Source organism: Caretta caretta, chromosome 12 (genome assembly GCF_965140235.1).
Source record: "Caretta caretta isolate rCarCar2 chromosome 12, rCarCar1.hap1, whole genome shotgun sequence".
Classification (NCBI taxonomy): domain Eukaryota; kingdom Metazoa; phylum Chordata; order Testudines; family Cheloniidae; genus Caretta; species Caretta caretta.
In genome coordinates, this window is record NC_134217.1 from 5,024,941 (window position 1) to 5,051,599 (window position 26,659).

General features: G+C 46.1%; 1 protein-coding gene across 1 annotated transcript in view; it reads left to right on the forward strand.

Annotated features, from left to right (window-relative positions):
• The window catches only part of EDC4 (enhancer of mRNA decapping 4), a 59,083-nt gene that overhangs the window by 6,454 nt on the left and 25,970 nt on the right, over window positions 1-26,659 (forward strand). Inside the window, exons 3-9 of the mRNA XM_075118282.1 lie at window positions 887-998; window positions 2,112-2,211; window positions 3,250-3,439; window positions 4,774-4,921; window positions 15,077-15,181; window positions 25,346-25,455; window positions 26,073-26,156. Of these exons, the coding sequence (XP_074974383.1) occupies window positions 887-998; window positions 2,112-2,211; window positions 3,250-3,439; window positions 4,774-4,921; window positions 15,077-15,181; window positions 25,346-25,455; window positions 26,073-26,156 (849 nt within the window). The remainder of the gene's footprint in view (window positions 1-886; window positions 999-2,111; window positions 2,212-3,249; window positions 3,440-4,773; window positions 4,922-15,076; window positions 15,182-25,345; window positions 25,456-26,072; window positions 26,157-26,659) is intronic.

Genomic DNA, 26,659 nt, shown 5'->3' on the forward strand with positions numbered 1-26,659 from the left:
ACAAGTTCAGGACTCGTTTAGTGGGGAAGCCAGGGATTAGCAGTCTGCATTGGCAAAGGTATCGATGGAAACTTTCCCATATATGGAGACTTCAGCTAGCCCATGCCCTCTGTCACTTGCATTATTAACTCTGAATTTTTCAGACTCTGTCTTCAGGTATCATGCAGCAGAAGAGCAGGTCAAGTGACTACTTGACCCTCCACTAAATAGGAGAAATAATTAGGTGTATCTGTGAATATACACAAATATGTGTTAATTAGACAGCAGGGCGTCTGTGCATAGAGGAGCCAAGCCTATTTCTCCAAAACGTGAGTGACATCATAACAACACAAGAAGTGCTCCTAGGAGCAGCCCATTGGTCTACGCGCTCTATCTAGTACCCTGCCTCCTGCATTGACTCCTCAGCATTAGGTTTTCTTGCCTGACAAGCTTATAGTTTGGCTTTCTGAAGACTAGCTGTTTGGCAAGTTCCTTGTTTCTGAGCTGTTGCTGGGGGAATTGCAGCATGTTTCACTGCCAGGGTTAGTTGCTTGGTTGACATTGGGCCAGCTGCATCTTGGAGGTATTTGGAGTGTGGCCCAAAGTAGCTCAGAGTAAATCTATCATTTGGAACAGGAGAGTGGATAACTTGGCTATGAGAGAGCTCTTTGGCAGACTTGAGGAGGAGAAAGCCAGGCCTCTGTGCTTGATTCTGCCAAGGAGCAGCCTTTTAGATGAATGAAGGGCCCTCTTTGGTACTAATCTTCAGTGTGCGCCCTGGAAGCTGCCCAGAAGTCTCTCTGAGTTATGGATTAAAATGGCTACCAGCAATACCTGTGCTGGGTTCCCCTCTCACGGTCTCAGGGAGGCCAAGTGTGTGAGCTGAGCTCTTTATTTCTCTTAAAAGCTGCCTTTCTGGAGATGACAGCTCCACCTGTGTGGTGATATCGGCAAAAGACGTGGAGATTGTGGCCAGCAGTGACTCTAGCATCATCAGTAAGGCCAGAGGGAGCAACAAGGTAAAGGGGAGGGTTCTAACCCATGTACCCCATCCCCGCAGTATCTGTGCACCCCCCGTGGAGCGACAGACAGAAATACCTCTCTTTCTTCCTGGCTTGGAGGAGGGCAAAAGCTTGCTTGGTTATAAGGGTGATTGAAGAACTTACTGAGGGACAGCTGAGTCAGATGAGGTTTGCATGTAACCCTGACTGTGCTGGGGTCTGTGCTCCTGTGTTTCTCTTGCAGGACTGAGCTCTATAGTCAAGAGCTAGCTCTGGGAAGTGCCCTTTCCTGAACTCACAAGCCTCCCCTATTGGCCAGTGGTTTCCTTGGTCCAGTGAAATGTAGCTGCTGTGGGAGGTCACGGAAGGAGAGGTGCCTTCTTGGGTAGCTAGGGCCACTCCCAGGGAGGCCTTTGAATGAACTCTGTGCTGAGGGCAGAGCACCAGCATGTATTCGTGGCCACCTGTGTTGCTCAGCAGAAGCTCTGCTATGTTTTGCATCACTCAGAGCTTTTCCAGAGCCTGTGGCTTCATGCCTAGCTATGAGCTGCAGTGATGGAGCATGTGGCTCCCCTTGGCCACCTCTGGTGTGACAGGATGGGATGGAATCTGCCAGGCAATCTCACATGGAAGTGAGTGTGTTTGCTGCCGTGACTCTCCTAGTCCCTCTTAGTTCCTTACTTTGCACCTCTTGCAGGGGTGGCACTTACCAGGTTGGGCCAGGCCTCTTTGTGAGCCCTTTTTGGATCCCCAAGAAGGGAATCCTGAAGCCAGGGTGAAGCTGCCTCCACCCCAGGGACTGAATGGTGCCTTTATCCCAAACACCCTTTTCGTTGACTTTTAAGTGGGATCCCAGACTTGGCCTCAATCCCTTTGCTAGCATCATTCCACAGTAGAGAATCATAGTGGCAGTCACTCCAGTGTAAACAGCATTGCTCTTCAGCAGCTTCATTAGAAGTCTCTTCCTATGCTCAGGGCTGTAGTGCCCCGCTTCACTCTGAAATCCCACTGTGGAATAGCCAACTGCCAGCCAGAGCATTACCCTTTCCTCTTGTTTGGTGGCTTTATTGCAGATATTTCTGTTTCTTTCACTTTGCTTCAGCTAGTCTTTTATTTCTTTCCTCCATCTAGGTAAAAATACAGCCAGTAGCCAGGTATGACTGGGAGCAGAAATACTACTATGGCAACCTGATAGCTGTATCAAACTCCTACCTGGCATATGCCATTAGAGGTGAGGACCAGTTCCTGCTGCTTCATGTGATCTGTATTGGGCTCCTCCTGCTTATTTCAGTTGTTACCAGTGCAACCTAACGCTAGCTCACCATTTCTGGTTCCCATGTTGGGGGCATTATTGTGGGTCAGGTGGACTTGGGAGTAGGAGTAAAAGTCATTGGAGTTAGAAATGTGAGACCGGCAAAAGCCCCGGTGGAGGCAGGGAGGAGCATGAGGGTAAAGCTGAGAGATTGTACTGGGATTAGCTGTGTCCCTAAGAGCGGACACTGTCCCAGGAAAAGGGGAGGAGGTGGGATGCGCCCTGCGGGACGGGTGCCTTGAAACCACAAGATTCAGTAAGGCTTGGGAATAGTGTAGGGAGCTGCACACTTCCAGGCTAGCGTGAAGGGAAACTAGGACATGTTTATGTGAGTTAGTCGCTGCAGATGCTGCTCCTGTCACTCTGCTCCCCCTGAGTTAAGATCTGGGTCCTGTTTGCTCTGGAGGTGGGGAGTTGTGAAACTGAAGGGAATCAAGCAGCAATGCCAGAGCTGGGAGTCCATAGAGACTTGATTCTATCCAGGGGAGCCCTTCTGCTGTAAACAAGCCTTTCTCCCTGGATAAGGACAGATACTCCTTGAGGACAGAGAGCAGCACAGACACATAGGATGAATTGATTTGCTTAAATTAAGACCAGTTGTGTCATTTAAGATAAACCTTAGAAGAAACAAGCTCCCAAAAAGGCAGGCACATTGCGAGGGTGTGATACTAGTGCAATTTACAAGGAAAGATCAGCTTCTGCAGAACATGTGGAACAGGCTTCTGATCATCTGCAAGAGTGACATCTCGTTGTGCCTGCTCTGTGGCCTTTCTCTCTGCCCTCACCCATCACTTGTTGGGATGGGCATGCTGACGGAGCTTGTCAATGTGCCTCGATACTGTCTGTTGGCCAGCAGGGATGCTGAAAACTGGAAGGTAGCTGCTGAGGCCAGAGGAAGTCCTGTGAAGAAAAAGCCTGACAAGCATTGACTTCTCTTCTTTGTGTTCTCCTTTATAGGTGCCAGTAATGGCTCTGCTATGGTGCGGGTACTGAGCATCAGCACTGCCGAGCGGACCTTGCTGAAAGGATTTACGGGAGGCGTGGCAGACCTGGCTTTCGCCCATCTCAACTCCAACCAGCTGGCCTGCCTCGATGAGGCTGGCAACCTCTTTGTCTGGTGCCTGGCTATGGACAATGGGAAAATCCAGTATCTTATTGGAATAAACTCTGTGGGAGTATTTGTGTAGCAGCAACACACTGATGCAACAGCAAAGCTGGGCTCAATTTCAGGGCCTCTACAAAGGGACATTTTATCTGGTTTCCCTCTGTGTTTATCTGCTGTTTCCCTTAGAGCTTGGCAGGCAAGGAGCCTGGGTAGTCTTGCTCCTTCCATTAAGGATCACATGACAGTGTCCAACCAGTGAATGAGAGATGATAGAGCGGAGATAGGCCCCACGGGCCTTGAAAGTGAAGATGAGCAGCTTATGTTTGAGACAATGAAGAGGGGACCAGTGGAGGGATGCAAAGAGAGGGGTGATATGTTTGCGGCAGCATTCTGAATGGGTCTGAGCAGGGCAGGGTTGCATTTGTGAAGGCCAGAGGAAATAACCAAGATACAAGATGATGACAGACTAGACAAGAGTTTGAGCTGTGTGTTCAGACAGGAGTAACTGGCAAAGAGGGGTTTCACCCAGGAGCCCCATGGACTCCTGGCTCGCCCAGGCGTACTACTCTGTGTTGTCATCTGAATCATGTTTAAAGTACACTGGCCTACAACTGTCTGGTTCTATCAGTGTTTTTCTGCTTCCATGGCTCTGGGAAAGAGGGCTGGGATGCTTACCCCAAAGCCAATCTTTATTGCTTTTTTTGGTCTGCTTGAAGTGAGTCACTGGATTTTAGTGTTATGAACCTCTTCCTTTTCTGACGGATATGAGTTACTTTTCCAGTGTTCCTGGGAAACACATTACTGTATACAGGAGGGTCACAATTTCCCAGCCTTATTGTTGATGTGTATAACTACTTCAAAATGAGGAGTGAGGGTGGCCAATGGCATATTGTGATTATTTAAAGTTCTACTTGTAGGTATATGAATTGGATCACTCTGTGTGATTGGGATGGCCTTCATGCATCTCTTTCCATTGTTTTTTCAAGCAATACCGCAGTGCTGGCTGAAATAATAAAACCAGAGCCAACTCAGATTCCAGCGCTACAAAACCAAAAACGCTTAGAATTTCTCTGATAACGTGCAACTGTGACCCTAATCTGTTTCTCTGTTGTGTCTGTCTGTCCATTCTTGTATGCAGACAATAAGTGAAATTTACAAGGATCTAAGTGTCACTTGTAAACGTTACGTTCTTGCCAGTGGAGGTAAGCCGACCTGCCTCCCCGACCAAGGTTCTTGTAACTGGTTTCTGTGGCTAGTAATTCAGAACTAAAAAGCACTAATTGTTTTAGACATCACACAAGGATCCACCCTGAGAGGATTATATCTGAACTCTAGTAACAGACAGAACTGTGTGTCTTCCTTAACGTGGTGATTAGAGAGGAGATCTTGGTGAACATAAAACGACCTGAGGGCACCCCGCTGAACAGCTTCCGGAGAATCATATGGTGCCCCTTCATCCCAGACGAGAATGAGGAGAGCGGTGAAGAAGGCAGCCAAACGTTGGCATTGCTGCACGAGGACAGGGTAAGGAGGCCTGTGGGTCTTACTTGAAACGTTATCCCCTATTGTAATCCCAAAAGAGACTGTAATCCTCCTCTGGGTCCCTGGATTGAAATGCGGGTATGGTCACATGATGGGAATGTAATGGTTATGGACTACGCTGAATAGCAGAACCCTCCCATGTTAATGAACCATGTGTTCAGGAGAGGCTAGAATAGCAATGAGGGTGCCGCAGGTATGCGATAAGATACATTGGTAACGGCTATGCCTCTTCCTGACTTCTAGCCAGTGTTGTTAAACATTCACTATTGTGAACACAAAACAGAATTCAGGCTCTGGTGCCTTTGTAAAATAAATGGGGCCTTCTGCTGGATTCTGCCTTTCCTGTCACTTTGATTACAGTAAGCAGATGCTCTTGCTGACACAGACTGCATAGCGCATATGGTACTGTTCATAATAAAAATGTTGGAAAACCACAATTTAATTGAGCACCTAAAGTGTGCTCTGAGATGTGCAGGCATGGAAACCCATGGCCCCTTCCCCCAGGAGCAGAGTCAGAGGGGACGGAAGTGACATTAGCGTGAGGGTCCTTGTGTTTCAGGTTTGTTGTTGAACCTAAGTGAGTATGACCTGGTAGACAAACCAGACAGCTTCTGTTTAGAATCATGCTGGTTTCTAAATTAACCGTGGCCTCTGAGGGTATTGCTGTGATTAGTTCTGTGAAAAACCTTTGCTCAGCATGCAGTGACAATCAAAAAGCAAATGGGTTTAAGCTGTGTCAAAAAAGGCTAGAGAAGAGTACAGAAAATATTATGCCACTCTGCAGAGCAGGGGTAAAGCCTCTCCTTAAATACGAAATGTTCAATTCTCAACACTTCTTTTCAAAAAGGAAATATCAAAACAGAGAAGGGAACTCGGATTAGATGCATGAAATATTTCCACATGAGGGAGAATGAATACCAAACCATTTAGTTTAGAAAGCTGAATAAATGAGCCAAAGACCATGTTCAAAGAGCCTTAAAACTGCAAAGCGAAGGGTTCAGAAGTCACGAAATGCCCAGACTAACTTTTCCCTGTGAATATGGGTTAGCAGGGTACATTAAATTACATGATTGCATTTCTCTGCCTGCTGAGTGCCCAGATGAGACAGTGAATGAGGTATGGCTGTGCAGTGAATGAGGCTGGAGCCCACAGCGCCCCTTGTGCACAGCAGAAAGTGAACAGTGTGTGGTGAATAAGGAAGGATGATCTTGTGGATGAGGCCCTGCTCTGAGTCTCAGAAGATGTGGCTTCAGTTCACACCTCTCAGATCTGGGCCAGATGCTTAATCTCTCTGGACAAGAGTTTCAGAAGTACCCAGTCATTTGGGGTGCCTAAATTCTTAAGTGCTTTAAGACACTCTGAAAGGACTTGATTTTCAGAAAGTCCTGCGCACCAGCCATTTGAAAATCAGGCCCTTTTAAAGTGTGTCAAGTTAGACACCCAAAACTTGAGGCTCCCACAATCGCAGCAGGTCACTTCTGAAAATCTTGGCCTCTAGGCCTCAGTTTCCCATCTGTAAATAGGGATAACACTTTCCTGCTTCACAGAAGCATTGAGAATAAATTCACTATGTGCTTGTTGAGAGACTCTCAAGCACTGCAGTGACAAGGTTCATCGGACTCTTATCCAGGGAGGTGCTTGAATGGTGCTCAGTGTGAAGCGTGAAAATAAACATGGACTCCTTGTGAGGAGCACTGCCTATTCTGCACGCTGAACCAGGTGGGGCCTGGTTGGAACAATATGTGATCTGTCTTGTAGTGCATATGCATAAGGGGGCAGAAGTAAGTTTGCATGAGCAACCTCAGTTCGGACATTTCTTGCCTACTGATTGTTCACTTTGCAGCCTTTGTGTTTTTCTAATGGAGTTTTTTAAATGGAACTTGTTTGAGGCTTTTTTTTAAAAGGAAAAGCAAATGCTCAAGCACATTTGTTGGACAGCACTAGAATGCTGTGTGCTGCACAGTCTTTGCCAATGACATGGAAAGAGACAGGACTCCCTTGGAGCCTTTCCTTCTTCCATGCGAATGCTCGTCTGCTACAGGGAACATAAGAACGGCCATATTAGGTCAGACTAGAGATCCATCTAGCCCAGTGTCCTGTCTTCCAACAGTGGCTGATGCCCAATGCTTCAGAGGGAATGAACAAAACAGGGCAATTAGTGAGTGATCCATCACCTGTCATCCAATCCCAGCATCTGGCAGCCAGAGGTTTAGAAAGATCCAGAGCATGGGGTTGTGTCCCTGACCATCCTGGCTAATAGTCATTGATAGACCTATCCTACATGAACTTAATCTGTTTTTTTAACCCAGATATACTTTTGGCCTTCACAATGAGTTCCACAGGTTCCTTCCTGCTGCCTGCTAATTTCATTGGGTGACTCCTAGTTCTTGTGTTATATGAAGGAGTAAATAACACTTCCCTATTCACTTTCTCCACACACAGGTATATAGAATCATGACTGATCGTATCCCCTCCTAGTCGTCTCTTTTCCAAGATGAACAATCCCAGGTTTTTAATCTCTCCTCATATGGAAGCTGTTCCCTACCGCTAATCATTTTTGTTGCTCATCTCTGTTCCTTTTCCAATCTATTCTCTTTTCTGAGATGAGGCAACCAGAACTGCACGCAGCGTTCAGGGTGAGGTGGAATGTACCATGGATTTATATAGAGGCATTGATATTTTCTGTCTTATCTATCCCTTTCCTAATGGTTCCTAACATTCTGTTCGCTTTTTTGACTGCCGCTGCACATTGAGTGCAGTTTTCAGATAACTATTCACAGTGACTCCAAGATCTCTTTCTTAAGTGGTAACATAATTTAGACCCCATCATTTTTTATGTATAGTTGGGATTATGTTTGCATTTATCAACACTGAATTTCATCTGCCATTTTGTTGCCCAGTTTTGTAACTCTTCACAGTCAGCTTTGGACTTAACTGTCTTGAGTAATTTTGTATCATCTGCAAACTTTGCCACCTCACTGTTTACCCCTTTTTCCAGATCAGTTAAGAATATGTTGAACAGTACTGGTCCCAATACAGATCCTTGGAGGACCCCACTATTTACCTCACTCCATTGCGAAAACTGACCATTTATTTCTCCCCTTTTTCTGTCTTTTAACCAGTTACTATCCATGGGAGGACCTTCCCTCTTATCCCATGACAGCTTACTTTGCTTAAGAGCCTTTGGGTGAGGGACCTTATCAAAGGCTTTCTGAAAGTCCGAGTACTCTATATCCACTGGATCACCCTTGTCTACATGTTTGTTTGAAGGAGGCTTAGACTGAACCATCTGGTACGGGGGCTTCAAACGTCACAGTGGATCACAATTTAAGAAAGTCGGTTTTGTGCGACTCCCTCCAGTCCATCACAGGGTCATCCAGCCACTTTCCCCTCCCGCTGGGGGTGGAGCTACAGCAACTGTGGCAACTACAGCAGTTGCTTACATGGGAAACAAATATCAGGAAATACACAGAGTATTTTAGTGCTATTTAGTTAATGGAAACCGGGAGAGCTAGGACCATGTGACCAGAAAGCTCTCCATGGGCCACAGTTTGGGAACAGTTTAAGAAGGTATTACTGTCAAAACTGCTGAACAGAGCACATGGGAGGAGGAGTTCAGTAGACGATCGTTATGAGGTTTGGATGAAATACACGTTTACTGTGCAAAGTGCCACTGTCCCAGATCTGTCCTGGGCGTTTCTCATGCTCCCATCGCCATGGTACCTAGATGCCAATGAGAAATGTCGAAATGGAAATGCTTGCTTAGTAACTCCGGTGGGACTCTACGAATAATGTTCATCAGTGTTGCGTCATCTTTTCTAGATTGCTACTGAATGCCACGTGTAACATGGTTATGCACAGCTCCATGTGAGCCTGCTGTCAGCTGAAGCTTCGTATTCTCACTTTCAAGAGAGGCGAATGGAATGCTGTGTCAAAAATAAGATTCTGGGTCTGAGGGATACTCACCAAAGCAGACGTTAAAGGCTTGTCTGTACAAACACTTAGCTCCTAGCAAGCTGCGGGGTGAATCTACCCTGCATTAGTTTGATGCAGACTAGCTGTCCGTGTGTACCCTGCTGATACATATTAACAGTTTGTTACTGCACTTTGATTCATAGATTCATAGATATTTAGGTCAGAAGGGACTATTATGATCATCTAGTCTGACCTCCTGCACAACGCAGGCCACAGAATTTCAACCACCACTCCTGCAAAAAACCTCACACCTATGTCTGTGCTATTGAAGTCCTCAAATCGTAGTTTAAAGACTTCAAGGAGCAGAGAATCCTCCAGCAAGTGACCCATGCCCCATGCTACAGAGGAAGGTGAAAAACCTCCAGGGCCTCTTCCAATCTGCCCTGGAGGAAAATTCCTTCCCGACCCCAAATGTGGCGATCAGCTAAACCCTGAGCATATGGGCAAGATTCATCAGCCAGATACTACAGAAAATTCTTTCCTGGGTAACTCAGATCCCACCCCATCTAATATCCCATCACAGGCCATTGGGCCTATTTACCATGAATATTTAATTACCAAAACCATGTTATCCCATCATACCATCTCCTCCATAAACTTATCGAGTTTAATCTTAAAGCCAGATAGATCTTTTTCCCCCACTGCTTCCCTTGGAAGGCTATTCCAAAACTTCACTCCTCTGATGGTTAGAAACCTTCGTCTAATTTCTAGTCTAAATTTCCTGGTGACCAGTTTATATCCATTTGTTCTTGTGTCCACATTGGTACTGATCTTAAATAATTCCTCTCCCTCTCCAGTATTTATCCCTCTGATATATTTATAGAGAGCATCATATCTCCCCTCAGCCTTCTTTTAGTTAGGCTAAACAAGCCAAGCTCCTTGAGTCTCCTTTATAAGACAAGTTTTCCATTCCTCGGATCATCCTAGTAGCCCTTCTCTGTACCTGTTCCAGTTTGAATTTATCCTTCTTAAACATGGGAGACCAGAACTGCACACAGTATTCCAGGTGAGGTCTCACCAGTGCCTTGTATAATGGTACTAAAACCTCCTTATCTCTACTGGAAATACCTCGTCTGATGCATCCCAAGACCGCATTCGCTTTTTTCACGGCCATATTACATTGGTGGCTCACAGTCATCCTATGATCAACCAATACCCCAAGGTCCTTTTCCTCCTCCGTTACTTCTAATTGATGCATCCCTAGCTTATAACTAAAATTCTTGTTATTAATCCCTAAATGCATGACCTTATACTTCTCACTATTAAATTTCATCGTATTACTATTACTCCAGTTTACAAGGTCATTCAGATCCTCCTGTAGGATATCCCTGTCCTTCTCTAAATTAGCAATACCTCCCAGCTTTGTATCATCCACAAACTTTATTAGCACACTCCCACTTTTTGTGCCAAGGTCAGTAATAAAAAGTTGAAATAAGATTGGTCCCAAAACCGATCCTTGAGGAACTGCACTGGTAACCTCCCTCCAGCCTGACAGTTCACCTTTCAGTAGGACCCATTGTAGTCTCCCCTTTAACCAATTCCTTATCCACCTTTCAGTTTTCCTATTGATCCCCATCTTATCCAATTTAACTAATAATTCCGCATGTGGCATGGTATCAAATGCCTTACTGAAATCTAGGTAAATTAGATCCACTGCGTTTCCTTTGTCTAAAAAATCTGTTACTTTCTCAAAGAAGGAGATCAGGTTGGTTTGGCACGATCTACCTTTTGTAAAACCATGTTGTATTTTGTCCCATTTACCATTGACTTCAATGTCCTTAACTACCTTCTCCTTCAAAATTTTTTTTCAAGACCTTGCATACTATAGATGTCAAACTAACAGGCCTATAATTACCCGGATCACTTTTTTTCCCTTTCTTAAAAATAGGAACTATGTTAGCAATTCTCCAATCATACGGTACAACCCCTGAGTTTACAGATTCATTAAAAATTCTTGCTAATGGGCTTGCAATTTCATGTGCCAATTCCTTTAATATTCTTGGATGAAGATTATCTGGGCCCCCCGATTTAGTCCCATTAAGCTGTTTGAGTTTCGCTTCTACCTCAAATATGGTAATGTCTACCTCCATATCCTCATTCCCATTTGTCATGATTCCATTATCCCTAAGATCCTCTTTAGTCTTATTAAAGACTGAGGCAAAGTATTTGTTTAGATATTGGGCCATGCCTAGATTATCCTTGACCTCCATTCCATCCTCAAAGTTTAGCAGTCTCACTTCTTCTTTCTTTATTTTCTTCTTATTTATATGGCTATGGAACCTTTTACTATTGGTTTTAATTCCCTTTGCAAGGTCCAACTCTACTTGACTTTTAGCCTGTCTCACTTTATCCCTACATGTTCTGACCTCAATAAGGTAGCTTTCCTTGCTGATCCCTCCCTTCTTCCACTCCCTGTATGCTTTCTGCTTTTCCTTAATCACCTCTCTGAGATGCTTGCTTATCCAGCTTGGTCTACAACTCCCGCCTATGAATTTTTCCCCTTTCTTGGGATGCAGGCTTCCGATAACTTCTGCAGCTATGATTTAAAATAATCCCAGGCCGCCTCTACCTTTAGATCCATAAATTCTTCAGACCAATCCACTTCCCTAACTAATTTCCTGAATTTTTGAAAGTCAGCCCTTTTGAAATCAAAAACCCTAGTTGCAGGTTTATTTTTGTTAATCCTTCTGTTCAGTTTGAACATGATCACTTGAGCCAAGATTATCCCCTACAACCATTTCTTCTATGAGGTCCTCACTACTCACCAAAACCAAATCTAAAATGGCATCCCCTCTAGTCGGTTCAGCACCTACTTGATGAAGGAATTCATCAGCTATCACATCTAGGAAAATCTGAGCCCTATTATTATTACTAACACTAGTCCTGCAGTCTATATCTGGGAAGTTAAAGTCTCCCATGATCATGCAGTTTCCATTAGTATTTACTTTATTAAAAACATTAAAAAGGGCTCTATCCATATCCAAATTAGATCCCGGCGGTCTATAGCACACCCCAAGCACTATCCCAGGGGAGACTCTAATAGTTTTCTTCCCCAATGTAATTTTTGCCCAGACAGACTCAGTCTTATCCATTCCATCGCTTCTTATTTCTTTACATTCTATCTCATCACTGATCTACAATGCTACTCCACCACCTTTACCTTTATTTCGGTCTTTCCTAAACAGCACATACCCTTCAATACCCGTAGTCCAGTCATGACGACTATTCCACCCTGTTTCTGTTATCCCTAGAATACCTGGTTTCACTTCCTGCACCAGTAGTTCCTCCATTTTGTTACCTAGGCTCCTCGCATTAGTGTACAAACATCTTAATTTTTGCTGTTTGGCCTCGCTCACATTCTGTACCCTATTAGGCACGGTCATTCTACAGCCAGTATAACCTATTAGACTGGTATCTACACTGCCCTTCCACCTACCCACGGCTGTATCCTCTCTTACTTCGTTTTCTTTCCTCTCAATGCTAAAATCCAGTGTGGAGATTACCTGGACATCTCCCAACCATCTCCCCCTAATTCCTAGGTTAAAGCTCTCTTAATCAGTTGTGCCAGCCTCCATCCTAGAAGTCTATTTCCTTCCCTACTCAGATGAAGTCCATCCCGAGAGAACTGTCCTCTGTCCAGGAATGCCTCCCAGTGGCCATACATCCCAAAGCCCTCCTTATAGCACCACTGCCTAAGCCATCTGTTGATAGTCATAATCTTGTCACACCTTTGTTGCCCTTCTCTAGGAACAGGCAGAATCCCACTAAAGATTACCTGAGCCTCGATTTTCCTTAAGCGTCTTCCCCAGCCTAGCATAGTCTCCCTTAATACTTTCCAGCGAGAATCTAGCCGTATCATTTGTTCCCACATGAAGGATAATTAGGGGATTCTTTCCTGCTCCCTTTAGAATCCTTTTCAACCTCAGGTCTACATCCCGTGTCTTAGCACCTGGAAGACAGCACATCCTCCTATTCTCTGGATCAGCTCTGGTTACAGGCCTGTCTATTCTTCTCAGTAAAGAGTCCCCAATCACATAGACCTGCCTTTTCCTGGTGACGGTGCTATTCTCCAGTGTATCCCCTGTTCCCTCTGGCTGCAAGTTCTTTCCATTCCTATGCTCCCTTGTCATCCTCTTTAACCCATCCTGTATCCTCCTGGGGCTCATATTTGGTGTAGTCTCCACTGACTCTTCCCCTTTTCCTATAGGACTAGCTGCTCTTCTCTTCTTCCTTGCCCTTCCACCTTCAGTGACCACCTGCTGAGCCCCTTCTTCATTTTCCAACTCTGCAAACCTATTCTTGAGCTCTATTTCTCCTTCACTAGCCCGTCTTTTCTTCTGCCTGGTTCTTTTAGTCACATGCTTCCACTGACCACTTTCCACACCCAGTCTCCCCTCAGAATTCCCCAGTCCTGCTTCCATCTGCAAGTCTGAGCTTTTCCCTTCAGATACCTCATGTCTTTGCTCCATAATCTGCTCAAACCGCTTCCTAAACTCAACCAGACTTTCCACCTGATCTAGGTCTCTTTGAAACAGGACTAGATGGAAGCACATTAACCAGCTGTTTGTGTATGTCAGCAGGGTCCACATGGATTGTTAGTCTGTGGCAGACTAGTGCATGTTACGTTCGCACCCCCGCTTACTGCAAACTAAATGTTCATGTAGAGAAGCGCTCAGAGTGGATTCCTTGGATAGGAGTCTCATCTCCAGTCTGCTGCTAGGTAGGGTCTTATGGACCATGCTCAGCATTGATCTAATAGATGGAGTAACCCACACATCAGTGAAAAGCGCAGATGGCACGGAATGGGAAGAAGCTGTGAACGAGAAGTATGTCGGAGAACTAATCTAGGGCTAGAGAGACTAGAAACACAGGCAGAAATTAAAGTGAGACACAAGCGGGTGGGGGAATGCAGCTAATATATCAAGGGAAAAATAAACACCACCTCCTCTCTAGAGGAATTCCTCTGGAAAGCAGCAACACCAAATGGCCCTTAGGATGGCAGAGGGCAGCAAGCAAAGCACGGATCTGCAGTGTGGTAGGGCAACGAAAAAGCACATACAGCTTTGGGCTGTATGTGGAGAGGCATCGTGACACTGTCCTTTTAAAACAGCTAAATCCATAGAGCTTGGCAATGAAGGGAATATAATAGTTGAGGGGTGGGAAAGCCAAGGAAGGAGCGTGAGTGACCCGTAGAGCATAATAAAAACAGCGGGATTAAGTTACTAGGAAAATAAAGGCTTCGTATCTGGAGAAACATTTCACTAGCAGAAAGTTATCAGGCTACAAAGGAAAGGGGTGGGAATCCGCCACTTGGGACACTACTAGTGCTGTCTAACTGTAAAATGTACAGTAGGGAATAATCCTGGTGGGCCGGATGGGATGGACTAGGCCAGTCTTTCTCTGATTCCTGTGCTTTGGTCTCTGCTTTTTCCACGTACTATGGTGGTTAAGTCCCCATTGCTAAAAGAACCCTTCTTAAGCACTCAAGTTGGTTACGCTGCAAAACCTGATTGATTTCCAAGGTCGTACCTAGTTTAGCTGATCTCCAGGTTCTTCAGTCACAGCAGCAATGAAAAATCAGAAAAGGAACTGAATGCTTGGCTACTGGGGCTTCACTGGGTCCAAATCTGCCCCCATGCACAGTGCTGAGGAGGAGCAATCTGCCCATGCACGCAGGGCACTCAGAAAACTGGGCTGCTTGAGTCTGATGTTGTCTTGCCCACCACAGATGTCAGGGCAGAGGGCACCATCTAACCTATATAAGGGGCACCTGTGCTGAGGATTGTCCCCTTGCCCTGCACCCTCTTCAGAGTCCCTGCACTAGGCTGATAGGTTCTTCTGACTGATGCTCTCCAGGCACTGAGCACAGCGCAGGGATATGGGACCAAACTTGGATTCCCCTACATGACCAAGCTTTTGTTGCCCCTAGGCCTCTGAGGCTGCTGCATGAGGCTGGATGCATCATTGCTGTGCCCAAAAGCTGTTTTGTGTTTGTGTAGTTCTGAGTGAATATATTGCATGGGGCCCAGTGCTGCACTGGCCAGAGGTGGCAGCTGGACGAGAGGGTTCATGGCAGCTGTGACTGTTAAAAGGAGCTGGGGAGGCTTCAGGCACTGGCCTGCAGGCATACACATGTACTCATTTCTCCTTGTTCTCCTCCAGGCAGAGGTTTGGGATCTGGATATTATCCGAGCCAACAACAGTTCCTGGCCAGTGGAGGTAACTAACATCAAAGAGGGCTTCATTGTGGTGAAAGGCCATAGCACGGTAAGAGCACTACTGCCTGTTGTTATCTAGAGCCCTCTGTCCTCTCTGGAACTTGGGTTCCCTCTGGTGGATGATCTTCTCAGAAGAGCAGTGTGGGGACAGGCGAGTCACTGACACACCAAAGCCGATCGCTGGGGCACTCTCCATGTCATTTTCAGTCTCTTTGGCATATCTTGAACCGTTAGCTCCCTCAACTTACTGAGTTGGACTGTTACCCACCTTAAATAAAGATGATGCAGCCCTGGGCTGCTGTCGGTGACTTAAAGTTGAATGAACGTCTCTGCCGCTGCCGAGCTGCTGAGTCATCTGTCTGGCATTACTGAACATTGCAACATAAATACCTACGTTCATATCGCTTGATGAAATCAAAGGCAAGCAGGGATGTGATCATGTCCTTAGCTCCTTATGCCCTTGGGTCCTCATATGCATTGCCTGTGGGGCTGGTAAGAGCAGGAACTTCCAGGAGACAGACACCTGCCATGCCTTTCATAATGGAGAGGCTGGGCTGTCACTTCTATAGTCTGTCTTTCAGGACAAGCTCGTTTGCAGCTTGAGGCTGCGAGTCACCAAGCAATATGGTGGGGACACAGTCGTTCCTTGAAACACGACAGTGTTTAGTGGCTCAGCCATTTTCAGGAGAATCCAATTTTCCTGCAGTTTCTTCTTACGGGCTTAATGGGCAGTTCTGCAAACGTCAGAGAGAGAGACCGGTGAGCCTGCATCTCAAAGCAACGTTAATTTTTGTTACAGCCAAACCAGCCAAAAGCCACCTCTGGAGAAATGCTGTGTTGGCCCATAAATGCTTTGGCTGCTGCAGACAATCAAAGGACAAATTATTTACCCAATGGCTCTTGTGGAGCATGGTACTTAGTCCTTTTGTGTGGATCTCTGTGATTACCTTAGAAGTGTGCGACTTACCAGGTAGACCCTCAAAGCTCAGCTGCCCTGGGAGTGTAAAAAGGCATTCAGGCTCTTTGGCTTTTGCCTTCTCAACAGCAGCATCTCTTCTGATGCTCTCACACTTACCTTTCACCTTCTCAGACCGAATGGGGGAACTATGACAACAGGAAGGATAAGAATGTACATATAGGAAAAGTTATGAACTCATTTTGGCAGACTTCATTATATGTGGCCTTTGGGGACCCTTGTCCTACCCTTGCAAGGAGCTGAATAGGATCAAGGGGTCTCTTTCATCTCTGACTTCTGTATCACATGGGGCTTAGTTCCCATTAAACTACAGTCAATTTCTGAAATTATAGGAATGCAGAAAACTAATTACACTGTAAGGGGTTGCTGTCAATGTGTACAAGGTGCATCATTCGTAATTGTGCATATATAAGATTTTCAAAGGTATCAGAATGACTTGGGAGCCATTCCCATTGAAAGTCACTTAGGTGCTTTCAAAAAACCCATCCATAGACAATGAGTGTAATTTAAGATTTACAAATCCTATTCATGATATTTCTAAAGGGTTGTCTAAGCACCAGGTACAGTTTTAGCTATATGGGAATAGTTTTGCTGGTACAACTGCTAGTGTGGGTGCAGTTATACTGGGAAAGCTTATTTCTGAGAAATGAAGAAGACACTGCCTGCTGATTGAGGCTGACGTGTGGGGGGGGTGTCTCCCCAGCTGGGATCTGCGTGGGGTCTCATGGCCTTCTCCAGATGTTTAGTAAGTCTTCGCTCTCATTTCACCTTTCACTCAGTATGGAGAGTGAAACCATTAGAATCTGGAAAGGAGTAACAATGAATGAGTTTGGTTTCACTCTCCATACTGAGTGAAAGGTGAAAAGTAAATAAAATTGCATCACTGGGGGAAAGTAAATGAGAATTGTACAATTTCTTTGAGGGATGGTCCCCATGTGTATTCCACACGTGGGTACACACGCGCACCACGTGCCTGAGATCTTTAGAAAGCCATGTCCGTTGGTCTTCACATGCGCAGTTGTTCTCCTTGTGCTCTGAACCGAGGGCATAAGGGGTGGTGCGGACCGGGACCTCTCCAGTTCCTTCTGACCACCGCATGGCCTGAGTCAGAATCTTCTGCGTCCACAGCTGCTTACTTTGACTGCTTCAGTCTGTGAATATTGTAAATAGTTTCAGTATTCTTTTCGTCTTAAGTATGAGTGTAGGTCGGTAGCTGTTTTCCCCCCACTTCAGGGAAATGCTTCCCAGGAGACTAGGATTAGGCCCAGAGTACCAAGGTTTAAGAATTGCGTGTTCTGCCCCAGCTCCTTTTCAATGAGCAAGGAACACCAACACTGCCTTTACTGATTAGACTAGGCTCACATCTCAGCTAAGTGCAGTATGTGCTGCTCATTCCCTCCCAGAACTCATGAGGGTCGAGAGCAAAGACGTACTAAACATCTGGAGAAGGCCATGAGACCCCATGCAGATCCCAGCTGGGGAGACACACACACACACACACCCCCGCGCGCGCACCACGTCAGCCTCAATCAGCAGGCAGTGCCCTTCAAAGCGCAAGTTCGGGAGTTGAGGACAAGACTTCTAAGCCTAAGGAGAAGGTGTCTCATGAGAGTAAGGAGCACTCTCACAAGCACAGAGACAAGTTCTCTGCTTCCGGAGCTGACCTGAAGAAAAGAGATTCCTCCTCGACTCCTCAGAGTCGGGGGAGTCCCCTCACGCAGGGGTCCTAAAGATTTAGTCCTGAGTAAATCTCCTCAGCAGGAGAAAGTTGCACAAAGGAGCACACATCCGTCGGTTCTGGGTCCAGTGTGCAAACTAAAGATAGACATCCCACGCTGGTCCCTTCAACATCCAGATCAGACTATGTGCCAATATCATCATGTCCCCAGAGGGATCCGACTTCCACTGTGACCAGAGAAGCACTGGATCCAATGGCTCCACCAATTGACTCACCCTGTACCCTGGGGCAGTCTGAGACCTATGTTTCCCCAGAGGACATTTTTGCTCTCCCCTGTCCTCACTCCCATTTCCTCTTTATTCAGACACACAGTTCTTCCCATGGAAGAAGCTATTCTGAGGACATAGAGCCACTCTCCTTTCCCACCCGCGAGCCTGAGTACCCAGCCATTGGTATTGTCAGCTTCGCTGGTAGCTTAGCATTCAGCTTTTTCATCTGATGAGTCAGAGGTTCCAGAAGAGCCCCTAGCCTGCCATTCAGAAATGGGGCTGGACAGAAGCCCTAGGAGATGAGGGTTCTGTTCGCCGATCAGATGACTTTGCAAGAGACAGGTGGTACCCAGTGCCATGGGATCCTCCTCAGCTGGCTGATCCTTCATGCTGGCGTTATTGATTCCTGTACGATCTCTGCTCTAGGCAGCTGGGATCACTACATGAGCCTTACTTGCCATTTCTTGGCCAGCACCAACTGGCCCCATCAGAGTTTGCGGAAGACAAAGTTGAACCAGATCCAACTAGTTCAACTGTTCTGGGAGCAACTTCATCAACTTCCCCAGATGAGGCAGTTACCCCATCTCCATCTGACACCTACAGGCAATATCAGGAGCTCCTTCAAAGGGTGGTGTCTGAGCTCCAAATGCAGCTTGAAGAAGTTGAGGAGCCCCTATGTAGATTGCTGGACATCTTGCAATCCACGGGTCCCAGTTGAGCAGCCCTCCCGGTTAACGAGGCCATCATGGATCCAGCTAGAACAGTGTGGCACACTTCTGCTTTCTGTGCTCCTACCCCAAAGAGGGTTGAGAAGCTCTACTTTGTTCCATCTAAGCGGAGGCAGAGTTTCTATTCTCAAATTCTCTGATGGCACAGGGAGTCACCAAAAGATCCAGGCTGCAAAACCCCTGTCAAGGTTCCTTCCCCACTCTGAACTCTAGGGTACAGATGTGGGGACCTGCATGAAAGACCCCTTAAGCTTATTCTTACCAGCTTAGGTTAAAAACTTCCCCGAGGTACAAACTTTGCCTTGTCCTTGAACCCTATGCTGCCACCACCAAGCGTGTTAAACAAAGAACAGGGAAAGAGCCCATTTGGAGACGCCTTCCCCCCAAGCCCTACACCCCCTTTCCTGGGGAAGGCTTGATAAAAATCCTCACCAATTTGTACAGGTGAACACAGAACCAAACTCTTGGATCTTAATAACAATGAAAAATCAATCAGGTTCTTAAAAGAAGAATTTTAATTAAAGAAAAGGTAAGAGAACCATCTCTGTAAAATCAGGATGGTAAATACCTTACAGGGTAATCAGATTCAAAACATAGAGAATCCCTCTAGGCAAAACCTTAAGTTACAAAAAGACACAAAAACAGGAATATCCATTCCATTCAGCACAGCTTATTTTAGCAGCCATTTAACAAAAAGAAATCGAACGCATTTCTAGCTAGATTACTTACTAAATTAACAGAAAGAAAAGGAGTACTTGTGGCACCTTAGAGACTAACCAATTTATTTGAGCATGAGCTTTCGTGAGCTACAGCTCACTTCATCAGATGCATACCGTGGAAACTGCAGCAGACTTTATATATACACAGAGAATATGAAACAATACCTCCTCCCACCCCACTGTCCTGCTGGTAATAGCTTATCTAAAGTGATCATCAGGTGGGCCATTTCCAGCACAAATCCAGGTTTTCTCACCCTCCACCCCCCCACACAAATTCACTCTCCTGCTGATGCTAGCCCATCCAAAGTGACAACTCTTTACATAATCAAGTCGGGCTATTTCCTGCACAAATCCAGGTTTTCTCCAGCAGGAGAGTGAGTTTGTGTGTATTTGGGGGTGGGGGGATGTGAGAAAACCTGGATTTGTGCAGGAAATAGCCCGACTAGATTATGTAAAGAGTTGTCACTTTGGATGGGCTAGCACCAGCAGGAGAGTGAATTTGTGTGGGGGGGTGGAGGGTGAGAAAACCTGGATTTGTGCTGGAAATGGCCCACCTGATGATCACTTTAGATAAGCTATTACCAGCAGGACAGTGGGGTGGGAGGAGGTATTGTTTCATATTCTCTGTGTATATATAAAGTCTGCTGCAGTTTCCAGGGTATGCATCTGATGAAGTGAGCTGTAGCTCACGAAAGCTCATGCTCAAATAAATTGGTTAGTCTCTAAGGTGCCACAAGTACTCCTTTTCTTTTTGCGAATACAGACTAACACGGCTGTTACTCTGAAACCTAAATTAACAGAGTTTCTGAGATTGCATTCCTGATCTGTTCCCGGCAAAAGCATCACACAGACAGACAGACACCCTTTGTGTCCCCCCCTCCAGCTTTGAAAGTATCTTGTCTCCTCATTCGTCATTTTGGTTAGGTGCCAGGGAGGTTATCTTAGCTTCTTAACCCTTTACAGGTGAAAGGGTTCTGCCTCTGGTCAGGAGAGATTTTATAGCACTGTATACAGAAAGGTGGTTACCCTTCCCTTTATTTTTATGAGACCCCCAAAACTGCACCCTTGAACAAGGTGCCTGCCATACAGCTCAACCTCCTAGGGAGAACGGTCTTCTCTGCCTTTCTCCAATTTAGAATTTCAAATGATCAGGCCCTTCTAGCTAAATACAACTTCACTAATTATGCAACATTGTTGGATTTTAAAGAAACACTCCCTCAGGAAAATAGAACTCAGTTCCAGTCCTTGCTTGATGAAGGAAAATTAGTGGCCAAAACACTCTACAGGCTGCAGTAGATGCTGTGGACACAGCATCCAGAGAGATAGTTACAGCCATTGTCCTGAGGAACGATTCCTGGTTACAATGCTCAGGTTTCCCTAGAAAGGTGCAGAGTACCATTCGAGATCTGCCCTTTGATATAGTTAACCTGTTCAGTGATAAGACGGATGATTCCTTCCACACTCTGAAGGACTTGAGGACAATGTTTTGTTCTCTGGATAGCTGTACACCTGCTCTGAAGAGGCAGTATCACAGCGCAAGACACCTCAACAATTTTACTACTAATGCTCCCAGGAATCATCAATCAAACAATAGAGGTTCAAAGGTCCAGGTACACTGCTCCTGCAACATCTATTGCCACAGCTCACTCTAACCCACAGCCAAGGGATTTATTTTGATGGGACTGTTGAGACCCACATCCCTTTATTGATGCCACTTCATCCTGTCCCTCAGTTTTTTGGAGGCTTCCTTATCCAATTTGCCCACACTAGACAGCTTTAACAGACAAATGTGTGCTAGAAATTATTCACTACCAGACATCTGATTGAGTTTGTCAACCTCTTCCTGGTCCATTTTCAGGGACCAGTCTCACAAGGAAGTTCTGTGTCAAGAAGGGGACTCCCTTCTCCACCAGGGAGCCACAGAGGAGTTCCGTCTCAACTTGAAGGGAAAAGATTCTACTCCCCATACTTCTTAGTCCCCAAAAAGAATGGGGGATGGAGGCCAATTCTTGACTCACAGACTCTAAGGCCAGAAGGGACCATCATGATCATCTAGTCTGAACTCCTGCACATTGCAGGCCACAGAACTTCATCCACCCACTGCTGAAATAGACTCCTAACCTCTATGCCAACTAACTATAATTATCTAAAATTCTACATGGCATCAATGATCCCCTCTCTGGAAGACGGCACCTGATTCGCGGCTCTTGACATGGAAGATGCATAATTTCACATAGACGTTCCCTCATCCCTCAGAAGGGTCCTCAAGTTCTTCCTTTGTTAAGTCCATTATCAAGTCAGAGCTCTTCCATTCTGGCTAGCTACCACACCCAGAGTCTTTACAAAAGTCTTTTCAGTGGTGGCAGCTTGGATGAGGAGAAACCAGTTTACCATCTTCCCATTCCTCAGCAACTGGTTTCTGACAAGCAGATTGTACAAGGAAATCCAGTTTATCAACCGATTCCTGCTCCAGCTACTAACTTCCATAGGAATTTGTGTCAACCATGAAAAGTCCACTTTGACCCCACAAGGTCTGTAAACTTCATACGAGCAACCTTGGACTCGACTACAAGTGCCTGTCTGCCTATCGAGAGATTCCATGCCATGGGGCGATCTTGTACAAGAGGTCACTCTCAGACTCCAGTCAGAACTTGCCCTTTCCCTTCTCAGCCGCATGGCCTCATGCGCATATGAGATGCCATTTGCCAGGCTCCATCGGCTGCAAACCTGGCTTCAGTCCATCTACTCACCAGAAAAAGTCATCAACAATGCCAAAGGAACAATTCTGGCCTCTCTCATCTGGCAGACAATGCCGGAGAAAGTTTGAGTAGGGGCTCCTTCCCCACACCAATACCCAAAGTGACTATCTTTACCGATGCCTCCCTCTTAGATTGTGGAGCTCATATGAAAGATCATACTGCACATGGCATGTGGACCTCTCAGGAGTCCAAGATCCATATCAGTTTCCTGGAACTCAGAGTGGTCCATCGGGCCTGCACCACTTCCCTCCAACTCTTCCGATCTCGGCATATCCAGACAATGTCGGACAATATGGTGACTGTTTTCTATATAAACAAGCAAGGGGGGGACAAGATCCCTCCTTCTGTGTGTAGACAGTTAACCTCTGGAATTGAGGTATCAGATATCTCGTAGTCCTTTCTGAAGCATGTTTACAAGGGCTGCAGAACTCCCTAACAGCAGACATTTTTCCACAGACCAGGAATGGGAGAGTCACAATTCAGTCCTGAACAAGGTCTTCACCTGCTGGAAAATGCCATCTTAGGCCTCACAGGTGAACAAAAAACTTCCCCAGTACTGCTCCAGTGCAGCGCTAGGCAGCAGCTCAAAGGGAGACTCTTCTGCTACAATGGAGGGATCACTCCAGGTCTGCTTTTCCTCCCATCCTATTCATACCACAGGTCCTGTGGAAAATCCGTTACAACGGGGCTCAAGTCATCCTTATTGCACCCAACTGGCAGAGACTGTTCTGATTCACAGACCTACTGAGACTTTCAGCCTGTCCGCCCATCAACATTCAACCATTTCTGGGCCTGCTAATGCAACACAACGGCACCTTTCCAGGCTGCCATTCTGGGACCACTGCAACTCAAGACCTGGTATTTGGATGGGCATCAAGATGTAGAGTGTTCGTTTTCCAGGGCAGTTCAATCCATCCTCAACCAAAGCTGGAAGGGTGCTACCAGGAGATGCTATTCAGCCAAGTGGGAGCGATTCTCCTCTTGGGCACAACATCAGTTATCTCCAGAGTCCACTGGGATCTCTGCTATTCTAGAATATCTACTTACCCTTAAAACAGTTGTTCTTAGCTTACAGGCTACTTGCGGCCCAGTCAAAACACAACTGTGGCCCATGTGACATCCTCAGGGCCATACAGGTAGTGCATATATTGTGTGGATGTGGTCCACATAACACACAGAGAGCTGCATATGCAGCCCATAATGGTAAATAGGTTGAGAACCACTGCCTTAAGACTTTGGGTCTCTCTGTTAGTTCTCTGCAGATTCGTTTCGGAGCAGTCTGTGCTTTTCATCCCCCTATCGACAGCCACGCTAACTTCACTCATCCCACAATGACTAGATTCCTGAAACAATTTCTTAGATCCTTCTCACCATTGGTAAAGCCCAACACCTCAATGGGACGGCAACCTCATTCTTTCGTCTCTCACCAAACGTCCCTTCAGTCACATGTGCTGTGTCCTACTTCTTGCTGAAAGTTGCCTTCCTAGTTGCCATCACATCAGCCAGAAGTATCAATGAGCTGGGAGCAGGCCTACCATACACCACCTTCCATAAAGAGGAGGTCTTTCTTTGCACTCTCCCCCCCACCACCAATTCACCCTAAAGCAATTTCAGAGTTTCACATGAGTCAAACCATCCACTTATCAACATTTTTTCTGAAACCGTATGCTTCTGATGAGGAGCGGACCCTTCATTCTCTGAACATCTGAAGAGCAATGGTCTTTTATCTGAAAAGAACAAAAGCTCTTAGACACCTAGTCTTTTAGTTACCATAACAGAGGGTTCTGGGGTTCAAGCTGTATCTGCGCAGACTTTCTAAGTGGATCTCTGGCTACGTTATCCTTTGCTACCAACTAGCTCACGTTCCCTGACCCCCAGAGGGGGTGAGGGTCCATGCCACCTGAGCACAAGCAACCTCTGTTGCAGTTCTGCAAGTCATACCTCTACTAAAGATATGTAGGGCAGCTGCCTGGAGCTGCTTACACACCTTCACAGGCCATTATGCTTTGGTCCAGTCTTCTGCTACAGATACAGCTGTGGGGACAGCAGTGTTACAATCAGCCATCACTTCTGTCTCCTCGCACCTACCTCCTGAATGACTACCCTTGCTAATTTCCCACATGTGGAATACACATAGGGAACATCATTCCAAGAAGAAATGGAGGTTGGTTACTTGTAACTGGAGGTTCTTCAAGCTGTATGGTCACTGTCTGTATTCCACTACCTGCCTTCTGTCCCTCTGCTGCAGATCATAACTGGATTTGTGGTGGGAGAAAGAACTGGAGAGGCATTGGTCTGCACTGCCCTTTATATCCTTGGTTCAGAGCATGAGGAGAACTGCAAATATGCAGACCAACGAACACTGCTTACTAAAAATCTCTGGACTTAGGCACATGGTGCACATGCATATCCATGTGTGGAATACATATAGGGACCACACATCTCAACAAACCTCCAGTTACAGGTAAGTGATGCATTTTCAGTGTCAGTAACACAGGGAAGTTTTTGTAATGAGTGTTTGAACATTCCCTGGGTGTGTTCTCATTATATGGAAGCTGCTTATCATGTTTTCATTGGCAGTTTCCATCAGGCTAAGCGGTGAGTACACTCTTTGGTGTAAAGGTTTAGGTTGGATCAGAATTACAGGCTTGGGGTGAGACAATTTTAATATTTTGGCTGTTTAGTTTCAAAAACTTGTATATTTCTATCCACTTAACTCTTGGCACAAGCAGGAAACGCAGAGTTGATGCTGTTGTGTATAAGTTAATGGTCTTAGAAGTAGAGATCCGAAAGATTTGGAAATAAAATTAAATGTGCTCTTAATATGAATTTCTTAAGAAAGGAGTGACATCAGATGGGGGCCTCAGTTGCCTACGAGCACAACCCAGCATATTTAACTCACTGTCTGGAAAAGGGGATTATTACCGAGGGTGGAAACGTGTTGATTCTTTGTGGGGGGGGATAAACCCCTGGTTACTTTTACTTATCTTTAGCACCCTGACCCATCACACTTTCTCTATATTTAAATTCTGTTTTCCTGCGGAGACATGGAATGGCTGATTTGCTTTCCTATTCCCTCTTTAGTGCCTGAGTGAGGGAGCGCTCTCTCCAGATGGGACGGTTTTGGCCACAGCAAGCCATGATGGCTATGTCAAATTCTGGCAGATCTACATAGAGGGGCAAGACGAGCCAAGGTAACTTAAGAAGCAGAAAAGAAGGAACAGAGGACAACTGGAGCTTCCCCTGGCTGAGACAGAGAAGTTCAGCTCTTGGGGATTCCTTATCTGATTGCTTCTCAGACCATGAGGAGGACTTGTAGGACTAATGTCTATACAACATTCTAGCATTGCAGAGCATTTTAGAATTGCTGAGTATTGTAGGATGTGCTCAGCACTTCTAAAAATCAGTTTAATGCTGGTGAAAGGTTCACTGGCTCTCTCTGGAGACAGAAGGCCTGTCCATAGAACAGGGACGGCACAGGCACTGACAGAGCAAATATCCTTCTACTGACCTGCTGCCACAGAAATCCGAGTGGCGGCGTTCAGTCTCCATTATCCTTTCTGGTTCTAGATGCTCCATGCAGACGCCCATCATTGTGGTATTTTTTGTGGCAGAGTCCGTTGTCCACTGCCAACTGGACTTGTTTCACACAGGCCAGCAAACTGCCATCGGGTGATAACTCTTGATCACTGCTGACTTGGGCTCAGTTCAAACTGGTGACTGAGTAATGAAGGCTGTGAATTGTTCAGAGCCCTTCTATTTCTGGTAGTTTTGGTGTACATGTCCCCTCTTCTCTCTGGTTCTCTCCTAGGTGCCTGCATGAATGGAAGCCCCATGACGGCAGGCCGCTCTCCTGCCTGCTCTTCTGTGATAATCACAAAAAACAAGACCCAGAGTAAGTCTTGGTCCTGGACTTTGAGCCACAGGGTATAGCAAACCCTCAGCTCCATGCATTAAGACAGGATCCTTGTAATTGCATTGCATTTACACACACAGTACTCAGCTATTGTAGCAGCAAGCGGACAGTATCCTGTATGGAATGAGTTGCTCTCTCTGACCCGGGAGTAGTTGGGGCTCAGTGAGGCAGTGCAAAATTGTCCTTTTTCCAGAGTCAGTTCTTGAGTGTGGAGAACTCACCAATGAAAGTGCTTCTAGGTAGAACGATACATTCAGGCTAGTGCTGTTGGTCAGCCTAGCCTGGCTTACTCTGTCTCAAGCTTCTATCATAGTTCCTGCTTCTGCCCCTGTCTGACATTTGGCTGGGGTCTTACTGCTTCCCTAGAGAGCAGGGCCTCAGAAGGTGTGCCCGGTTGTAACCTGTCCATGGGAGTGGACAGGTTACAGAAACTGGGAGAAACTGCCCTGGGAGTGTGGGACATTACTGGCCAAGTTTAGCCA